Here is a 22,581-nt window from a genome sequence, read left to right as displayed (position 1 = left end):
ATTCACTTAGATATACCTTTTTCATCACTCTATTGTCATCCATTCTCTCCACATGACCATATCATCTCAGTGCATTCTCTTCAATTGTGGTGTCCACAGACTTCCTCACGCCACATCTTTCATGAATCACATTATTTCACATCCTATCCACTCTCTGTAATCCACATACATTCCTTAGCAGTCCCATCTCCACTGTTCTCACTCTTGATTTTTCATTTTCATGCCAAACCATTGTCTTAAATCCATATGTTAAAGCTGGCATTAACCCCTTAAATGCGGTTGTGTACAGTCGTTCCCCCCCGAGTGGCGGGGTTGTATCGCGGTCTGAGTACCTGTAGGAAAATATTCGCCAAAAATCAGAGATTAACCCTAGAACATTATACTTGGTATGGCAGATAGTACTTACATTCAGCTTTCTCCAGAGACAGGTGTTGAGCCTTCGTGGACTACCCAAGGACTTGTGGAGACTTGCAAAGTTGGGTAACCAAATCTTCACTTTCACACCTCCAGCAACCCGGTTTCCCCTCTACCACAGCCTCATTCTGTCACAGTAAACTTTATACTACAACGTAAAGGTAGTTAGGAATCCGTATTTGTACAATAAGCACTGAAAATAAGACTAAAATTAACGGAGCGTACGGCCGACATGCAGTCCGGCGGCGGTCTTCCTGTCACTCAACAAACATTTCCATTTTCACAGCTAAAAACATGTATACTACATTATTTTCAATCATATTACTTCCCAAAAGATCACCACGGCGCGCTTTTTATTCTGCCTTACGCCCGCCACTTTATTCTTGTTCCTGTCGGCCGCTTGCACTGACTGGGAAGAGCTAGAACTCGCCATAAGGTCACTTTGAAAGCCTGCAGTAAACTGACGCTAAACAGGGGCAAACCGTGAGAAAAAAAGCTAGTGTTACAACTGGGGAAACAAGCGTTTCCTAGTAGCAGAAACTGCTTGTGAGAGGAGAGCGCAGATTTACAGTTCTGAGCGCTCAGAGCGCTGCCATGTATCACAGCCAGGCTGGCCGGGCCGTGGTGGTGGGGGGGGGGACGGGGGGGAAAACGCGATACTTGGCAACAACTGAGGTCAGTAGTACAAAGGTAAAGTATGCTAGTTGTAGCTAGAGGGTGGTGGTACTGATAGACAATACCAGCTGGAGCCTGCTTGCCCGCGGTTATTCAAAATTTACTAGAATCGCAAACGCGACGATCCGCCATTATGTCCTTTTCGCCGAGCGTCGCAAACGCGACGATCCGCGTTTAAGGGGTTAATGCTTCTTCATGTAAGCATTGCACAGCTGCAACACTCAAGGCTCTGCTCCTTATCAAGGCCTTCATAGCACCAGCTACTTTTCTTCCTTGTGTCACACTACTTTCCACTTCTTTTGCACATTTTCCTCTCTTTTCTATCACTGTACCCAAGTATCTGAACTCTCTCACAACCTTTAAAAGCATTATTTTTCCTTCCTGCAATCTGTTACACTAGTAAAATGATAAGAGTCTACACACACTTTATGCCAAGTGCCACCTGCAAAATTCTGTCTCTACAGCAATCATATACTTCTACACCTGTGTGTAAATGCAGAACAAAGTTGTGTGCTTGGTTCAGTTTGTTTGTCTGTCTGTCTATCATTCTGTGTGTTTGCAAGAGCAATAAAAAACTACTGGATGGAACTGCACCAGACTTGGCATAATACCTTACGGACGTTTTCCCAGTTGGTCCTGATGCCTTCCCCAATCACCTACACAATCTAAACACACATTTTTCTTTTCAGTCACCCCCAACCATCATTCGGGCCTACATTCAGGCTGCCCCCAAGTAATACTGAAACCTTCTTGGGGAGCATGGAGGCTCTCCAAGAGACTGATTCGAAAGAAAAAGTCACTGTCTAATGGGCATACAGAGTTTAGCTATGTACTGATATCAGATACCTGATGTAATACTACCAAGATAATTATATACCCTGTACAGAAAGTAACATATATTTACTGTCTTTTAAAAGACTATAGTTTATCTGAATACAAGTCCACATATTGCCATTTACTTCAGGGCCAGCTGGAGGCTCCACAACAGACGGACCCAAAAGAAATGCAAGAATCATTGTCTAATGCATAATTTCATCAAAATTTTAATAGCAGATGCCCAACATAATATTGCCGACATAACTAACACACCCTGTTTAGAAAATACCTCATGTTAATAAACCAAACCAGTTCACTGCCCACTAGACATTACTATATAATTGTAGTAGTAGTAGTAGTTGTTCCCTAGACAGTCTGGCCAAACAGCCCCAAGTCACTTAGGATGGCCATGGCCGAGACCGGGTTTTCCCACGGAGCTCTCAAAGAGTGTATGTTGTGTTGTTGGCATAGGTGATTGTATGCAATGCAGTCTTCCATAATGTGCTTAATTGTATGGGGTGCTGTGTTACATCCTGGACAGGCATCAGCGACGGAGTCATCCAGCCTCTTCTGGTAGCTTAAGAGAGATGGATGTCGCCAACATCTCTGCCTGGCCAGGTGGACCTTGTCCTCACGAGGGAGATGGGATTCAGAAGGGTGGATGTCAGGAGGCCGTGCATGCAGCTGTGTGTTGTCTTTTAGTGACTGAATGGAGCGGCAAGTGAGTTGAGTGTAGATATGCTTCTGGAAACTGGTCTGAGGTGGGTGAGAGGGGAGTGATGACAGTATTTGTATTTACCTATTTGTATTATACAGGAACTGAGCAATGCTCGTGTTGTCCTATCTCAATATCCACATTTATCAAGTCTATCTTTACACACATGAATGTTTTTCTCATGCACCACCTCTTTGTCTAAGTCGTTCCAAATATTTAAGTATTTACCTAATATACCTAATTGTGATATACACGGAATGTACTATGCTCGTGGGTTTCCGTCGCTGTTTCTCAACAAGTTGAATTTAGCTTTAAACTCGTTTAAGTTTTTAGATTGGACGATCTCTTTGTCCAGGCTATTCCACAAGTCTATACTTCTGTAAGGAAAGCTATATTTCTTGATATCCTTCAAGCAGCTTGACTTTTTCAATTTCATTCGGTGTCCTCTTGTTGCTCTATCCCATACAAACAGATCTTCTTTGTCAATTTTATCTACTCCCACCATGGTCCTGAACACTGCAATCACGTCTCCCCTTTTTCTCCTTTCCTCTAAGGAAGGCAAATCCAGTTTTTCCAGCCTCTCTCTGCATGACAGGTCTGTCAGACTGGGGACCATCTTGGTTGCTGTTCTTTGTATTCTCTCAATCTTGTTTATATCTTTCTTTTTGTGTGGGGACCACACTACTGCTGCATATTCTAACCTGGGGCGGATCATGGCCACTATCAATTTTTTCATCATTTCCTCATCCATGTAATGAAATGCTACTCTTATGTTAGTCAAGAGTTTATAAGTCTCTCCAACTATCTCGTTAATGTGCTTTTCTGGTGACAACCTATCTTGGACCAGCACTCCCAAATCTTTCTCTTCTCTCCTTTTTGTGATTAATTCATTACCCAACAAATAATTTAGTGGTGGCCTCCTGGGACTTTAACCCATTTCCAAAATTTTACATTTCTTTACATTAAATTTCATTTCCCACGTCCGGCTCCAATTGTGTATCCTATCCAAATCCTCCTGCAGTATTTTACAATCCTCCTCGACCTCTACCTTCCTCAAGATCTTTACATCATCAGCAAACAGACTTGCATAACTGTTCACTCCATCTACCATATCATTTATGTAAATCAGGAACATTACTGTGCCAACACCAAGCCTTGAGGGACTCCACTTGTTACTTCTCTCCATCCAGACATCCTATCCTTTATTACTGTCCTCATTTGTCTGTCTCTCAAAAAGTCTCTCATCCATTCCAGAAGTTTCCCCTTCAGTCCTCCTATATATTCTAGTTTCCACATTAGTCTCTTATGAGGTACCTTGTCAAAGGCCTTCTCTAAGTCCAAGTACACACAATCCAACCATCTCTCTCCTGTACCACGTCAATTGCTCTAGAGTAAAAGCTCAACAAGTTAGAAACACATGACCTTCCACTTCTGAATCCAAACTGACATTCAGCCAAAATATTCATCTCTTCCAGATATTTTATCCCTCTATCTTTCAGGATTCTCTCACACAATTTTGCGACCCTGCTGGTTAAAGACACTGGTCTATAATTCAGGGGTTCTTCCCTGTTTCCTCCCTTGTAAATTGGTACCACATTTGCCCTCTTCCATTCTTGTGGCACTTTCCCCATTTCCAGTGAGCATACGATTAAACTGTGAATTTTATCCGCCAGTTGTTCTCTGCATTCCTTCAGTACCCAATTAGAAATTCCATCAGGTCCTGGGGCTTTCCTTACATCTTGAGTTTCCAGTAATTTATACACTTCCTGTACCTCCATTTTTATATCTTTTATCACCGGAACATTTCTAATCACTCCCTCCCTTTCCACAAGCTCCTTTTCTTTATTGAAAACTGACTGGAAACGTTTGTTCATCATTTCTGCTTGCATTGCCGCATCCTTAAAGACTTCTCCTTCTACTTTCAATTTTGTGATTCCTTCCTTTTGTTTCAGTTTGCCATTAACAAATCTATAAAACAGTCTGGGTTCATCCTTGCATTTGTGTATTATACCTTTTTCAAAATTCCTTTCTTCTTCTCTACGTATTCTTGTGTATTCATTTCTTGTTCTTTTATATTCTTCCTTTGTTCTGCTGTTACTTCTCTTTCTCCAAGTATTCCACGCCTTATCTCTCTCTATTTTTGCTATCATACGCCTTCTATTAACCCACTCCTTTTTCCTGTTTTCTTTCTCTCTTACTCTTGGTACAAATTTTTCCACTTCCAAATTATAGAGGTCTAGAAAGATATCCCACTTCCTCTGTATCTCTCTTGTTTCTCTGAATTTTCTCCAATCCGCATTTTCAAAAAAGTTTCTCAATCCTGTAAAATTTGCTTTCCCAAAGTTGTATCTTCCCTGTCTATGAAGCTCGTCTCTTGGCTCGACGTTCCCTAATAACATCTGGAACTCAATGACCACATGAAAACTTTTTCCTAAAGGACAGAGATATTTCAATGATTCTATTACATCAGGTTCTTTGGTGAACAGTAAATCTAACCTTGCTGGTGTGTACTCACCTCGAAACCGTGTCTCTTCTTTGACCCATTGCGTCATCACATTATTCATTATTATATTTAATAACATAGTGCCCCACGAATCCTTGCCGCCTCCCGAGTACCATTCCTCCCAGTTCACCTCTTTACAGTTAAACTCACCCACCAATATTATATTATTGCTTTTCTCAATTATTTTTTGCAAATAGCTAGCCATATCTGACAACATCTCATGGTATTCGTCATCCTTCCATGCTCTCGTCTTTGGGGGAACATACACTACCGCCATATCTCTCTTAACATTCTCTCCAGTTTCTAATTTCATATATATCACTTCAACCCTGTCTTCTCCCATTTCCACAGTATCTACATTTATGTTGTTCTTCACTGCTATCATCACTCCTCCTCCCTTTTTTTCTTTTCTGTCTTTTCTCCACAGTTTGTATTTACCATCTCCCAAATGAACATTAATATCTTCTCTTAATTTGGTCTCTACAAAGCACAAGACATCAGGTTCATGTTCTCTCAAGAAATCGTTAATTTCGGTCCTTGTCGATATGAAACCATCAACATTAGTATATATCACCTTCAAATTATTTTTGACGTTTTTAATACCCTCTTCTCCTTACTCTCTGTCCGTACCACTTCCTCAACTTCTGATCTTTCACGACCATCCCTCTTAGTTTCCTTCACTTCTATTTCCTTAAATACCACTTCCCTACTTTCATATCCAATACTCTCCAAAAAAAAGTATTACATTCTTCCTCTGTCCTCTTATCATTTTTTTCCTTTACTTCTTCCTTTAATGATTTTAAAACTTCTCTTTCTTCTTCATTCAGATCTTTTCTTATTATAATATTTTCCATCCCAGCCTCTTTGCTTAATTTCCAGGTCACTTTAAGAATCACATTTATTACACTTTCTGATGTAAACTTGACTCTCATTGGTTTTGTTTCCCCTTTCTTATAAGGCCCTATCCTCCTTACTTCCTCAATTTCTTTTACCCACTTGTCTCCTTCGGGGTCAATCTTGCCTAATATTCCTCTCACAAGGTTCGTGTCTCTCTCGAGTCTTACGAACCTAACCTTTTCTTCCTCTTCCCTGTTTCCAAATATTACCACACATCTGTTCCTTTCTACAGTATCTCTCACTATTTTTTCTTTTTTTCTTCAGTATTTTCACTACATTTTCTTCCATTTTTTTCTTGTTCATTTCCCTTTCTTCCTGGATGATCTCTCTTAAGCTGACCACTTCTTTCTGTTCTTCTTCTACATGTACCCACTTTGCCTTATGCTCTTCTAATACACTACTCACCTTCTCCGTTTTATTAGTACTCTCTTCTAGTTTCCTCCTCAATTCAACATTTTCACGCTTCAAATTTCTAATCTCTTCATTCGCTGTTTCATTGGATTGGATCAGACTCTGTATGGTAGTATCCGTATTTTCAGACACATCCTTTATCACTAGATTCTCTACTTTCTTTTCAAGTTCACTAATCCTCATAATTAATGTTTTAACCAGGTCCATGACATTGGTATTTGTATCAAATCCTTGAAATTCGAGTCCCTCATTGTTTACATTTTCGGCCATGTTTAATGTTGGTAAAGTACCAAAACAGCTGTTACCGAAAAAAACTACAAACATTCATGTATACTCTAGCCAATAAATCTTTACATTTTTGGTAGTCTATTAACTTTCATTATTTTAAATTTAAAACAAGACCTTAGGAGACAGGAGACAAAATTCCTGAAACTAATTAAGGTTAGCAGCGATGGCTGCTCTCTCCGGCTGTTCGTTTGTTCTTACTTAATTGTTCTTACCTAATTGTATCTTTACAAGAATGAGTCAAGCTCGTACTGTCCCGTGTCTTAAACCATATTTATCGTACATATCCTTAAATTTGTGAATTGTTTTGGTACACACTATTTCATTCGGTAGTGCATTCCATTGATCAATTGCTCTGTTTGGGAAACTGATTTTCCTTACGTCTCTATCACCTCTCTTCTTATGCAGTTTTTTGCAGTGTCCTCTTGCTGATGCTTCTCCATATGTTAAGTAATCATTTATGTCTATTTTCTCCTTCCCTGATATGCACTTATATAGCATTATCATGTCACCTCTTTTCCTTCTCTCCTGTAGTGTTGGTAGATTCAGTTTATTTAGTCTTTCTTCGTAGCTTAGGTCCCTTAAGCTTGGTATCCATCTCGTAGCGGCACTTTGAACTTTTTCAATCTTGTCTATGTGTTTTTTAAGATGAGGACTCCAGACTACTGATGCATATTCCAGGGTTGGTCTAATGAATGATGTTATTATACTTCTTAGCATGTCTTCATTTATGTATGTGAATGCTATTCTCATATTTGCAAACAGTGTATACATGTTCCATACCTTCTCGCTGATGTGGTCAGCCGGAGATAGTCTGTTATTGATAATCACACCTAGGTCCTTCTCTCTTTCTGATGTGTATTGGGTTTTATTTCCTAACTTATAATCCCAATCAGGTCTTTTTCCACTTTTACCAAACTTGATTACATGACACTTGTCCACACTGAATTCCATTTGCCATGTATTACTCCATTAATGAAGTTTATTTAATTCTTCTTGTAGCTCTTTACAAGAGTCTGTGTTAGTAATTCTCCTTTGTATTTTTGCATCATCTGCAAACATATTCAGATAGCTCTCATTTCCAGTGTTACTGTTTATATCATTTATATACACTAAAAACATGATTGGTGCCAGCACTGAACCCTGTGGTACTCCACTAGTCACTTCTTTCCATGATGAGTAGTTTCCTCTTAGTACTGTTCTCATTTCTCTTTTTATGAGAAAATCTTGCATCCAACAAAACAGTCTGCCTCGAATTCCTCCTTGATGGTACAGTTTCCATAAAAGTCTTTGGTGTGGTACTGTGTCAAAAGCTTTCTTGAAATCTAAATAGATACTGTCCACCCATCCTTCTCTTTCCTGTATTGTGTTTGTTACTCTGTCATAGTAGCTCAACAGATTAGTTACACATGACTTTCCTTTTCTGAAACCAAACTGTCTTTCTGTTATCATACTGTGTTCTTCTAGATGATTTACCCAAGCTTTTCTTATAAGCTTTTCTAATACCTTGCTTACAACACTGGTCAGTGATACTGGTCGGTAGTTGAGTGGATTTTGTCTATTTCCTTTCTTGAATAAGGGGACAATATTTGCTTTTTTCCAAATACAGTATCAGGTAGTTTACCTTGAATCAAGGATTTCTTGAAAATTAAAAATAATGGTTTACTTAACTCCTTTGCACATTCTCGTAGTACCCAACATGAAATTTCATCAGGACCACTTGCTTTTCCTCTGTCTAATTTACTTAACTCCTCCTGTATTACTTTTTCTGCGATTTGTATATCTGGTAGTGTGTGTGGACGTGCATGTTCCACATAGTCCCTCTCAAAATTTTTTTCTTCTGTAAAAACTAATAGGAAATTCTTATTTAGTGCTTGACAAATATCTTTCTCTTGTGTATAAGTGATTCCCTCGTCCGTAATGGATTGTATTATATCTTTTACTTTGGTTTTGCTTCTGATATAGCTGTAAAACAGCTTTGGTTGATCACTACTTTTATTTATTATATCCTCCTCAAACTGTTTTTGGGCTTCCCTCCCTATTCTTGTATAATCATTTCTTGCCTGTTTGTAATTATTATACACCCTTTCACTATTGTGTCTTCTGTATCTATTCCACAACAAATCTCTTCTTTCTTCTGACTTTTTACATTCTGTAGTGAACCATTTCTGTATTTTCTTATCTGCTTCTTTGTGCTGTGGGATGTACTTCTGGACTCCTATTTCATAAAATTCACAGAATTTTTTATATCTATCCATCTATAGCCCGACGCCCTAATCCCGCAAAGGGTGGCCGCAGACAAAACGCCTCCAAGTCACTCTGTCACCCACCATTTGACTCCCCTCCCCCCAACTCACCCCCCCCTCCCTCATATACCTCTCAACTCCATCCCTCCACCTCATCCTCGGTCTATCCCTCCCTCTCCCTCCCTCCACCTCACCTACATACACCCTCTTAGTCAGTCTTTCATTCTCCATTCTCTCCACATGTCCAAACCACCTCAGTGTATTTCTCCTAATCATCTCAACCACATCCACATCTACCCCACAACGTTCCTTCACTTCTTCATTCGTCAACCTGTCCCTCCACGTCACTCCACATGCTCCTCTCAAGTAACTCATTTCCACTGCTCTCACTCTTGACTTGTTCCCCTCTTGCAAGGTCCACGCCTCGCTTCCATACGTCAGGGTAGGGATCACAATACCATCATGCAGTGACTTCTTAACTTCCATACTCACCTCCCTATTTCTCATCACTGCTTTCAGTGTACCAACAACCTTTCTTCCCTGCTGTACCCTTTCACGTACTTCATCCCCCAAAGTTCCATCCTTACTCATCACACTACCCAAGTACTTGAATGCACTCACATTCTCCATATCCTCACCATCCAACCTCACTGCACACTCTGTGACTTCATTCCTCTCAAACACCATAACTTTACTTTTGTTTACATTAACTTTCAGATTCCTCCTCCTACACACTGTCCCAAATTCATTTACCAAACCTTGCAACTCCCATTCATCTTCACTCAACAATACTGTATCATCAGCAAACAGCAACACCGGAAGCTTCCAAATCTCACCCTCCTTCATTAGGGCCACCCCCACATCCACTGCCCTACCTTGTACCTCCTTTACAACCCCATCCATATATATATTAAACAGCCATGGAGACATTACACACCCCTGTTTCAGTCCCACATTGAGATCAAAGAACTCACTCAGCTCACCATCCACTCGCACCGTAGCCCTAGCTCCCTCGTACATACTCTTCACAGCACTCAACAATTTCCCCTCCACTCCATATATTCTTAATACCTTCCACATACCTTGCCTATCTATTCTGTCATAAGCTTTCTCCAAGTCCATGAAGGCAGCATACACTTTCCTTCCCTTCTCTAGATACTTCTCCACTAAACATCTTAGAACAAATATCTGATCTACACACCCTTTTCCCTTCCTAAATCCCCCTTGTTCTTCTCCAACTAGCTCCTCTGTCATATGCCTAACCCTATCAATGAGTATTCTACCATATATTTTACCAGTCACACTAAGAAGGCAAATACCCCTATGGTTACCACATACTTCTCTCTCCTCTTTTCCTTTGTACAGAGGAACAATTATACCTGATTTCCAGTCCTCTGGAACCCTTCCCTCTTCCCAAGCCAATCTACACAACTTCCATATCCACTCCACAACAATCTCACCCCCATACCTTAGCATTTCACCACACACTCCATCAATTCCTGGGGCTTTTCCCAGCTTAATCTTCTTCATCGCTTCCACTACTTCCGACCTACTGATCTCTTCCTCCCTCCTCTCATCTCTTCTTCTCCCAGCCATTCCCCAACCACTTATACTCACACTGCTCTCACTCTCTACATTCAACAAATCCTCAAAGTGCTCCTTCCATCTCCTCAATTTCTCTCTCTTCTCCACCAACAATCTATTATTCCTATCTTTCACTCCCCTACTATTTCCCCTTTCACACTGCCTTACTTTCTTTACCTCCTTCCAAAACAATTTCTTACTCTCCCTCCATTTCACACTCAGATTCCTCCCAAACTCTTCATCCACTTTCTTCTTACTCTCCTTCACCAGTCTCTTAATCTCCCTTCTCCTGCTCACATATACCTCTCTCCTCTCTCTCTCATCTTCTCCCCTACCTCTACTCGCCAACCATTCACCATATGCCTTCTTCTTTTGTTCCACAGCTCGTTTCACCTCATCATTCCACCATGCTGTCCCTTGCACCTCCTCCTCACTCCACAAACCGCCTCACACGCTGCGCTTTTTTATATACAGCATTTAAATCTTGTCCTCTAAGCTCATTTTCCCAATCAACTTCTAAGAAATACTTCTTTAGGTCTTGATAATATCCCTTTTTATAGTTTAGGCTCTTTTTGTAACTTTCATTGCTGTTAACTATGTCATATGCTATCCTGAAGTTGTAATTTAGTACTGCATGATCGCTTTTGCCGAGTGGAGGGTGATATATTAAACTGTCAATATCATTTTCTTGCCTAGTAAATATTAGATCTAGCACTGAAGGTACATCAAGTCCTCTTTTTCTGGTGGTTTCCCTCACATGTTGCGTTAGGAAAAACTCTTGCACAAGATCCAGGAGCTTTTGGTCCCAACAGCTTTCTTGGCTAATTATATCTAGAGTATTCCAATTTATATTTGTATTAAAATCTTCAGTTAGTATAATTCTTTCCGATTTCTCTTCCATTTTATGTAGTAATGATCTTAAACTCTGAATTGTATTCTCTGCCAGGTCCTCATATTCGTCTCTTTCCCATGTGTTTGATCTGGGTGGCATGTACAAATTGGCTACAATTACTTTCCCTTCAGATGTGTTGATCTCTACTGCAATCAGTTCTACTTGTGATGGTATATCTAGTTTTATTTCATTGACTTTTAGATTTTTCTTAGTTAATATTATAATTCCTCCTCCTTTTTTTAAATTTCTATCTCTTCTCCATATATTGTATTCCACTAAGTTTAGTATGTCATTGGATATCCTTGGTGTTAATTTTGTTTCAGTTAGGCATATTATTTGTGGTTCATTTTCTCTAACATAATCATTCATCTCTAGTAATTTAGATACCATTCCATCCACATTTGAGTACATCAACTTTATCATCTTGTTTATATACTTGTCATGACATGGTTTTACTATCTTCCTCCTTTTTATTCCATCCTGTTTGTGTACCACTTTCGTAACTGCAATCCTATTACTTTGTAAAAAAAAAAAATTCTTCTTCTCCTCTTCTGATCTTCCCTCATTTTTTGTTTTTGCTTCCTCCCTTTTCTCTTTCAGTAATTCCAGTTCCTCTTGTGTTAGGCATCTTTTTATCCATACATTTTTGAACTCCTCTTTTTCCATAAGATTCTTTGCATTTTTTAGCATCTCCTCCACAGTGTTTACACTCTGGAAAGTCACCTTTAGAGGTCTTGTCTTGCTTTTCTTGTATTTCCCTAACCTTTTGTGTTCCTCTATGTCTTTACTACAGATTTCCTCTGATACTTCTTTCAGTAAGCTCATTACATTTGCCATCTCCTTTTTGTCTCTTGTGATCTTGTTTTTTACTTCTTCCTCTTCTATACCAGTGATTACTATAGATTTGTTTATATCTACTGAATCTCTGACTAACTTTGGATTGTTTTGGATTATTCTTTTCACTTCCTGTTTCATGCATTTTTCCTCCACCCTTGTTTCTAAGTCTTTCTTTACTTTCACCATTTCAGCATACGTGGTTTCCACATCATTTTTGTAGCTTTGCACAGCTTCATTCACCTGTGTTATCTTCTTCTTAATATCAATGCTTTGGTCTATCAGACTGCTTACTTGTCTAATTGTCTCTGTGTCATTTTTGAACTCTTCCATAACACTCTCGTGATTGACTACTGTACTTGCCATTTCACTCATTTTCTTCCTAAGTGTACTCAATTCCACTGTTAGTTCACTGATGGTTTCTTGTTGGCCTCCCTTCCTAGTTTTTCTATTTCTTCCTTTTGCAAGTGCATCTGCTTCTTTATTTCATCAATTTCATTTTTGAAAGCCATTTCTAGTTTGTTTACACGTTCAACAAGTCTGTTGTGAGTCTCCACTTCAACCAGTTCTTGGTAGAAATCATCATTTTGCTTTCTACCTTTATCCCTTTTCTTTTCCAAATTTGATTTACTAAAGTATGTATCCATTTTGCAATACTAAAAGTAAAGAGTATGTACTTACATTCCCCGTGCTGCTGTAAACAAACCTCAGCTGACTGAGCGCATTTTTCTGTCTTGGTTCTCTTTTCTGTTTGAACAAGTCTTGTTTAACCTTATTATTATTATTATTATTTTTTTTTAATAATGAAAAATCATTTAGTCTAACCTGGTACAGAGCTTGACTCATACAAAGATACTAATTTAGGTAATGCCACTGGCCATGATGGTTCGGTACGGAGCGTCGATGTCGCACGTCTGCCTCCTTTGATTGCCTCTGTGTATGGTATTGTGTGCTGGGTGTTGTTTTGATGTTCCTTGGTGTGGGTGGATGTGCTGCCATGTAATGTAGTGGATGTTGTGGGTCTGTGGTGGTTGCAGCAAGAATTTGGGTGCCTTTCATGTCTAGGTGATTGTTGACTTTGAGGACTTTGGTTTCTTGATGTAGGTGGTCTGTGGGTGTAGTAGCTGTGCAGCGTTTCGTTTCGTTTCGTTTTTAAAGGCTCCAACATGCTTGCATGTGTCGGCCTTGGTCACCTAATGGTGGCTCTCCACGCTGCACGATCCATTGCAGCCTCCCTGTTCAGTCCCTTAACCCTAAGGTCACACTTAATGACCTCGTCCCATGTCTTTCTCGGTCTACCCCTCACAACCCCACCCCCAATATTAACACTTCTCACCTTCCTCACCCAATTATCATCCCCCATCCTCTCCACATGTCCAAACCACCTCAATCTACCTCTCCTCATCACAACACCAATACACTCCAGTCCCATCCTACCTCTCAACTCTTCCATTGTAAACCCAGCCCCTCCAGGCCTTGGACGCAGGGACGCACTGCACATCCACCTAATCATTGTCATTTCTGTACGTCTGAGCCGGCGAATGTCTTCCTCCTTCACTGCCCAGGTCTCACTGCCATACAGCATTACACCCCTAACGCATGCTGCATACAAAGACCCCTTAGCACGTAGGGAGAGCCCTCTCAATGTCAGGAGAGGCAAGAGCTCCCTGAACTTCTTCCAACCACTTCTCACCCTAGCCACAGAGCTAGCTCCAGCCCCACCTTCAGCACACAACATGTCTCCCAAATAACAAAACTCTTCCACACACTCAAGAGATTCACCAGCAAGTTCAATCCTTTCACGTCTGACGATCTCCACCTGCTCACCCCGGCACGCCGCACACATAAAATCAGCATTATCTCGCAGTCTACCTCTGATACCACTACATCTCTTATGCACCCATTTATCACACACACTGCACAAGATGGAATTACTTCCCACGCCCTTGTGGCAAACTGCACATGGCCACTCTCCCTCGTCTTTGACAGTACCGCCACCAACCCTAGATATCATCACTTTTGTTTTATCTGCATTTACCCTTAAACCCTTTTGCCCCATACCATCTCTCCACTTCCTAAACCTTTCCTCTGCCTCCCTTTCATTCTCTGCAATCAACACCAAATCATCAGCATACAACAACTCCCACGGGAGTCAGTTTCTAAAGTCACGTGAAAGGGCTTCAAGTACCATGATAAACAACATGGGACTCAAGACTGACCCCTGATGCACACCAACATTCACGGAAAACTCATCACTCAAATCTCCATTCACTCTCACCTGGGTGTGAGCACCCACATACATGGCCATAACCACCCTAACCAGCCACTCCTCCAAGCCAAGCTTTCTCATTGCCCACTTCACCACCTCTCTAGGGACTCTGTCAAAGGCCTTTTCCAAATCAACAAAAACAAAATAAAGATCCCTTCTCCTACCAATATATTTTTCCTGAAGCTGTCGAACAATGAATATGGCATCAGTGGTCCCCCTACCTGGCATAAACCCAAACTGCATCTCATCAATATTCACTCTTTCTCTAATCATACCTTCTAAAACTCTCTCCATTACCTTCATTATCTGATCTAAAAGCTTTATACCTCTATAATTTCCTCTTTCCAGGGCATCACCCTTCCCTTTATACACATTTACAATTATACTCTTCAGCCAATCATCTGGGACAACACACTCATAAATAATCCTGTTTATCAGGTCAGTGACTAAACTCACCCCTATATCGCCTGAGGCCTTCAACATTTCGGCAGTCAACCCAGACACACCTGCTGCCTTCCCCACCCTCATCCTGCCTATTGCCTCACTCACAGTAGCAGTATCAATCAAAGGCCAAGGGCCAGACACTGGATCTGCTGGCTCCAAACCTTCCCTGTCCCAGTCAAACTCCTCATTCAACAACCGGTTATGATGCTCTCTCCATGCATCTTTAATATCCTCACTGTTCACCACTACCCTTCCTTCATCATTCTTCACACACTGCTCACCTATGATATCCCGATTATCCCTCTTCACCTGACCTGCCACCCTAAATATATATTTCCTTTCCCCATGATTTAGGTTATCAAGTAATTGTCTCTGTGACTTAGACTTTGCCCTGTATACCTCTCTCCTAGCCCTACGCTTGGCAGCCAAATATTCCTCTTTGCTACCACCCTTCTTCCATTCCCGGAAAAGCCTTCTTTTCTCCTTAATTGCAGCTTCTACACCCTCATCCCACCACCAAGTTACTTTATGTCTTGGTGGTCCTCTTGTCTAGCCGCATGTTACATCAGTAACTCTCAAGAAATTGTTCTTGAGGGCTCTGTACTGTTCATTAACGCCTCTGTCTACAGCTCCCTGTTAAGCCACCACTCTCCTCAACTCGCTATAGAAGGCATCTTACTACTTGGTTTTTCAGCTTCCATATTTTCCTCCTAGGTACATAAGTCCTCTTTTTCATCACTTGTTCTTTAAGCACCATATCACAAATCAATAGTTTGTGCTGCTGCACACACTCCTCACTTCCTATAACTTTAACATCCCTCACTAACCTCTGATCGGCCCTCCTAACCAGAATATAATCTATCTGACTGCTATTTCCCCCAGACTCATACGTAATTAACCTACTGTCTCTTTTCCTAAAATATGTGTTGCACACAATCATGTCCGTTGCCTCCCCAAACTCGAGTATCCTTTCCCCTTCTGCATTCCTTAGACCATATGCACATCCCCCATGCACTCCTTCATAACCTTGTGCTGCTTCACCTACATGACCATTTAAGTCCCCTCCCAAAATCACTATCTCATCATCCCGCATACCACCCACTACACGTATTAAATCATCCCAAAATCTATCTTTCTCTGATTCATCCAATCCTGCCTGTGGAGCATATGCCGATATAATCACAGCTATCTTTCTTCCCAACAGAATTTTCACTACCAATATCCTATCGCTTACCCTCAAAACATTCATAACATATTCCACCCATTTCTCCGCAACCATCACACCAACATCTCCATATCCGTCTGTCCCCCCCTGCCAAAACAACTTATAACAACAGTCCTTCCCAACAATCTTTCTGGCTGATCCACCCCTGTACCGGACTTCCTGCAAACACGCCACATCCACCCACCTCCTACTGAATGCCTCAACGACTTCCCCTGCTCTTCCCCTCAAACTTCCCACATTCCATGAACCCACCCTCATCCCCATGGGTGATTTACTGTCCTCAGGCTTGCTTTGAAACCTTTTTTGTTTTGTCATCTTCAGTATTAATAAATGGGGACAGACACAGCACAGGTCCCACTCACTGCACAATCCCAGGTCCAGGCAATGGATCTGGGACCCCTAGCCCACCAGCTTACCAGTGGCTGTGGTAGTGGCCTCGGGGCACCCTGCCAGGACAGCTGCAGGGACACCCTCCAAGCGCGTCTTGGCACTGCAACTATCCCGCCATTATACACCCACTGATAGGGCAGCCTCCTGGGGCGCTACTCCCAGGTTCGGGCCCCTCTCTATTGGGCGGAAGCGGCAGCCTGGGAACCGCAATGCCCTGTACCCTCTAGCACAGGCCCGAGCCCCATCTCGCCCTGGACCCATGATCTATGCCGGCGGAACCCCCACCACGCCTCCCCCCAGAAGTCCGCCACTAGGTAGCGGGGGCAAAGTTTTCTGGCCGCATGCCCTTGCTGGCGCCAACCCCTGTAACGTAGTGGAATACGTTGTGTGAAATGTAAAGTGCATGTGGTGTAGTGCATAGATAGTTAGAGGAAATGTTTGGGAGAGTATGCTGGTCTACTCTCCATGTTACTGTCACACTGAAAAGGTCAGCAAAGGGGGATGGTTAGATAGCTAGTGAAACAGGAGCTCCAGCTCTCCCTATCACCAGCATTCCCACTCCCCTCGGGAGTACTACCCTGTTCGGCCCATGCTACGGCCTCCTCCTACCTGTGATTATTTTTAGGGCCTTGTTCTGTATGGTCTGTAGAGTGTCGTAGTGTGTTTCGGTGAGGTCAGGAGCCCAAGATGGGCTTGCATAATTCATCACTGAATGTATGTATTGTTTGTATACAGTGGTGGTGGTTTCTTTGTTGTGTCTGAATGTTGTATGGGCAAGTGACCTCAAGGCACTGAGTCTTGGTGCTATTTTATTTTTAATATTTGTGATGTGTTGTTTAAATGATATTGATGTATTGTATGTTACACCAAGGAGTGTGTGTGTGTGTGTGTGTGTGTGTTCTTACCTTACCTAATTGTTCTTACCTAATTGTATCTTTACAGGAATGAGTCAAGCTCGTACTGTCCCGTGTCTTAAACCATATTTATCGTACATATCCTTAAATTTGTGAATTGTTTTGGCACACACTATTTCATTCGGTAGTGCATTCCATTGATCAATTGCTCTGTTTGGGAAACTGAATTTCCTTACGTCTTTATCACCTCTCTTCTTATGCAGTTTTTTGCAGTGTCCTCTTGCTGATGCTTCTCCATGTGTTAAGTAATCATTTATGTCTATTTTCTCCTTCCCTGATATGCACTTATATAGCATTATCATGTCACCTCTTTTCCTTCGCTCCTGTAGTGTTGGTAGATTCAGTTTATTTAGTCCTTCTTCGTAGCTTAGGTCCCTTAAGCTTGGTATCCATCTTGTAGCGGCCCTTTGAACTTTTCAATCTTGTCTATGTGCTTTTTGAGATGAGGACTCCAGACTACTGATGCATATTCCAGGGTTGGTCTAATGAATGATGTTATTATCCTTCTTAGCATGTCTTCATTTGTGTGTGTGTGTGTGTGTGTGTGTGTGTGTGTGTGTGTGTGTGTGTGTGTGTGCGCACACTAGGAGAGTGTTGTTTATGGTGAGGTGTGGGATGTGACTGTGTTCTGCTGTCCAGTTTGTGAGAAGGGTCACTGTAGATTTGGCTGGGGCTATTTTGAGCCTGTTTGTGGTGAACCATTTGGGTAGTGTGTTGAGGTAAGGCTGGAGGATGTGTGCAGCTGTGTTTGCATTTTGGTGTGTACATGTATTCCCCAAGGTTACTATTACTTACGCCTTTCTCACAACACACAGAATTCTTCACATTTTAACTTACTTTCGATGCTTCAAGTAGGCACATGATGAGATTGCTGTTAATTAGCTCTTTCATTCCAATGATGTTTCTTATTCTTTACTTTTGTTTTTAGATGAATTTCTTCATTTCTGAATATATCAGCAACAGATACGCAAAGTAGGTTTTCCAGCCAAACCATTTACTGTATAACATTCATCACATAGGGAAAGTCTAAATATCCTCAATGTACGGGTGCTGGCTAAGGTGTCTTTTCCTTCTAACAGGTTACTACATCAATGTTCTGACCAACCCGAATTACCAACCCTACTGCATCGACACAGGCAGATGTCCTGATGTTAGCAAGTTCTGAAAGCCAATCGGAGGGACTCAAAAGTGCTTTTGGTTCAGGCCCAACCCATGCCTGGGACTAAAAGGTTAGGGATGACCGTGAAAATGGCCATCAGGATCATCAGAGGAACAGATGATTAATTATGGACAAAAAGGGCAAGGTCAACTCAGAGAGAATTGATATAATTTCGACTAATCTTGGCAGATGGGCTGGGTGACAAGAAAGGATGAAGTTATTCAATTCTACGAATCAGTCAATGGCAAATATCACATACCAAAGTCAATGTTTTGATTCAATCTGGAACTAATCTTGGTGGGAGAGTTTAAGGCCAGTCAAGGATGAAATTATTCTATTTCCAGAACAATTGGTTAAAGGTCAAGGTTACAAGGCAAGGCTAACTTCAATATTGTTCAATCTAAATTAGACCAATCTTGGTGGATGAATTGAAGGTCTAGTAAGTATGAAGTAATTTGGTTTAGAAAGTAATCAGTTTAAAGATGTACATTGGCAGGGTCAAAGGTTCAACTTTAAATCAACTGTAAGGTGTGGGAGTTGCACTCCAAGTGGTCCGTTTTTATAATTCTAATTCTGACATAACTTGGTGACTTTTTTTTTTTTTTTTTTTTAACCTAACACCATGAATGACCCTGGTGTATTTATGGCTATTGGTAAGTAGGCCACACAATTCTCCAACAATAAAAGATATGCAACTGGTAACACTTGCAAAAACATCCCTGGAGCAGGAATGGAGTGATAGAATTTTAGTCCCATGGTGGGGGTGAAATGGTTAGTGCTACCACTAACCTACCAGAAATAAAAAGAAAAAAATAGACACTGACACTGCATATGGGCCAAAGTCTAATAAGAAAACACAATCATACTGTACTGAACACTCACAAAAATTTTTGCAAAGCTTAACCTGAAGCTACAACTAAAGTTAAGAGATACAGTACAGTAGTTACACTCACCCAGTAAAGTATAGACGTCCAGCCCTCCTGGGTGATACACTGGAAGACAGTGAGCATTGCAAAGCCAATGTTGTCAAAGCACGTGATGCCGAAATTGGGCCCCACCCACTGCTCCAGGCAAATTGAAACATTGGCGTTGCAGACATATGCACCCTGTGGTGCCTCCTTACCACTGTCAGTTGAACACGGAGTCGCCATCTCTCCTTCCCTCACAATCTCACCTGCATGACACACAATTACTCAAAACTAGCTGCAGGTACCACAGTCTGCATACACTGTCATGATATTATTTCACTATAGTACATGTATCATTAGACACGGAGAATTAAGACAAATTTCTCAATTAAAAGATGAAGTGCTGGTAACTTTTGGATTTAAGAACAGGTAAAGTTTACCTGGTAGCAAAATGCTGCCCCAACTTATTGTTATTATTACTGTATTTTTTGCCGTATTTCCTATTCTGAAACCAAGTCAATATTCAATATTCAGCTGTAAGCTGATATATAATGTTGCAAAACCATCTGGAGAAGAAAGTATATCAGAGTACAGTACTGGTACCTTTGTGCCAAAAGAATTTGTAAGTGTCAGAAGGCCTCAACAAGGCAGAGCCATTGAATTAATAATGCTGTCCAGTCACACAATGAATGCAATGACTTGGTACACCTACACGTCTTCTCTTCATGCAAAAATGATACGGTACTTGCTTTAAGCCTTCAATACAAACCTGCAGCTCAAAAAAGCTTAAAACTATCTATTTTCACCCTATCTCACAGTAAGTACAAGTCTGAAAATAACTGCATATGAGCATAACAATATAATAAACTCTCATTATAACAAACCATTATTTACCAAAATTTTGGCTTGAACTCTTTCAACCAACCACACAATTTCCTCATTTGCTGAAACAGTGTTTGTTATTTGGTACTGAATCGAGCTGATCAACCAAATACTGATGTCACTCTAGTTCTGCCCAGTATCACTACATGTATGCATGCGCATCGTTGCTCTCCCACTTAATTTTATTCTTATTATGGTGTAAATTATCTATCTATCTATCTACTGCCAGATGCCATAATCCCATAAGGGGTGGCCATTTGACTGAGTTATCAAAAAATTAAAAAAATTTTGCGATTTACAGTGCAGCATACTGAACATGTACTACAGGCACATATTATTGAGTTGTATAGTACTGTACCAAACCCATAAAATTTTAAAATATATACAATATACAAATACTAATTAAATTTAACAAACTAGGGTAGGTACATATCAAATCCGGGTTCATAACTTATGATGATTACAGTAAAAGTCCTCTCACTCGGCATCTGGTCTTAAGGCATTTCCAGTCTTTCAACAGTTTTCATAAATAGTCCTATTACAAAAGTTCCCTGCTCTTCTGGCACATGTGCTGAACCGATAGGTCAATTTGGCACTGATGGCGCTAGATCTATACCTCATACCAATTAATCTAGCCAGGCATGTATGGCAACAGTGTTACCGCCGAGATTCTGATTGGCTGGAGGTGTTTGTTCGATTTCATTGTTGCTTAAACCGATACACTCTTTATTATCAGATATGATACTGAGTTTGTCGACAATACAATCGTCAAAAGCAATAAGAAATCCGTTATATACTTAACTACAATGAAATTTGCGTAGGGAGATAGAGATATGAGTCAACAAAGTAATATAACAGTCCAAGTCAAGGTCAGCATTCGAACAATTCCTTTAAATCTCCGACACTCGATAAAATTACATAAAATTAAGGAAACCTGCTTAATCTAAGCGCTGGTGTAACACACATTTAAATGAAATAGTTTCCTTTAGCCTACTTTGATTTTTGCAATTTTTTCAAACCTCCCTCCCCGGACAACTCGTCTTTTCATCAGAATTTTTAATTATTCAGAGTTGTGGCACAATTTAAGGGTGCGGACTGATCTTAAAATTTAAATGTGTGCTACACCAACGCTTAGATTAAGCAGGTTTCCTTAATTTTCTGTAATTTTATTGAGTGTCGGAGATTTAAAGGAATTGTTCGAATGCTGACCTTGACTTGGACTGTTATAATACTTTGCTGACTCATATTTCTATCTTCCTACGCAGATTTCATTGTTGTTAAGTATATAACGGATTTCTTATTGCTTCTGACGATTGTATTGTCGACAAACTCAGTATCATATCTGATAATAAAGACAGTATTGGTTTAAGCAACAACGAAATCGAACAAACACCTCCAGCCAATCAGAATCTCGGCCGGAACAGCGTTGCCATACATGCCTGGCCAGATTAATTGGTATGAGGTATAGTGCTTTTAACAATAATTTAGGGCTTTTCATAATAATTTAGCACCAATAAATATTAAATTTTTTCATATTTAGCATGTTTTGAAGTCCAATTTAGCGCAAAATTTTGAACAGTTCGCCTATAGCTTAGCGCGTGTTAAAGTTGAGCTATGAGCTTTTGAAGATTTCTGATTGCCAACACTGCATGCATCGTTGGCCATCATGAATCTTAACTCATGAGTGTCTGGCTATGTGGGTGGGACCTTTTGAAAGTTTGGAAACTTTGTCGTGCTATTTTACGGTCATCCTCTCGTTCTCATGTTGCGCTATGGCCTCTACTAGTGGAAAGCCTACTGGTGTTGTGAAAAAATGCACCCATAAGGTGGTATCACCAAGGATATTTAATTATTGAAAAAATTGGAGGTGATTGTTCCTAGGAAAAAGATAATGGAAGATTTCGTGTGAGCTCTTCCACTATACAAGACTTTACGAACCAGACGGCCGATTGAGTGCTTAGGGTTGACCAATAATACTTGCTAGACACTGTAATGTGGTGCTTCTGAAAAGCATAGTATTCCGGTGGATGTCACCAGCATTGGGACAAACACAGTAGCGCTGTTTAAAAAGCATGTTTTTCTTTGTTAAATATCTACACTGTTGGGCGAAACTATGAA

General features: G+C 40.7%; 1 protein-coding gene across 1 annotated transcript in view; it reads right to left on the bottom strand.

Annotated features, from left to right (window-relative positions):
• cac (calcium voltage-gated channel subunit cacophony) overlaps positions 1–22,581 on the bottom strand; it is a 2,326,612-nt gene that overhangs the window by 1,894,959 nt on the left and 409,072 nt on the right. Inside the window, exon 11 of the mRNA XM_080268748.1 lies at positions 19,627–19,847. Within this exon, the coding sequence (XP_080124874.1) occupies positions 19,627–19,847 (221 nt within the window). The remainder of the gene's footprint in view (positions 1–19,626; positions 19,848–22,581) is intronic.

Source organism: Coenobita brevimanus, chromosome 29 (genome assembly GCF_032717465.1).
Source record: "Coenobita brevimanus isolate Jiangsu-jjx chromosome 29, ASM3271746v2, whole genome shotgun sequence".
In the NCBI taxonomy this organism is placed as follows: domain Eukaryota; kingdom Metazoa; phylum Arthropoda; class Malacostraca; order Decapoda; family Coenobitidae; genus Coenobita; species Coenobita brevimanus.
Note: the sequence above shows the minus strand (reverse complement) of the source record. Positions and strands in the feature narration are given on the sequence as shown.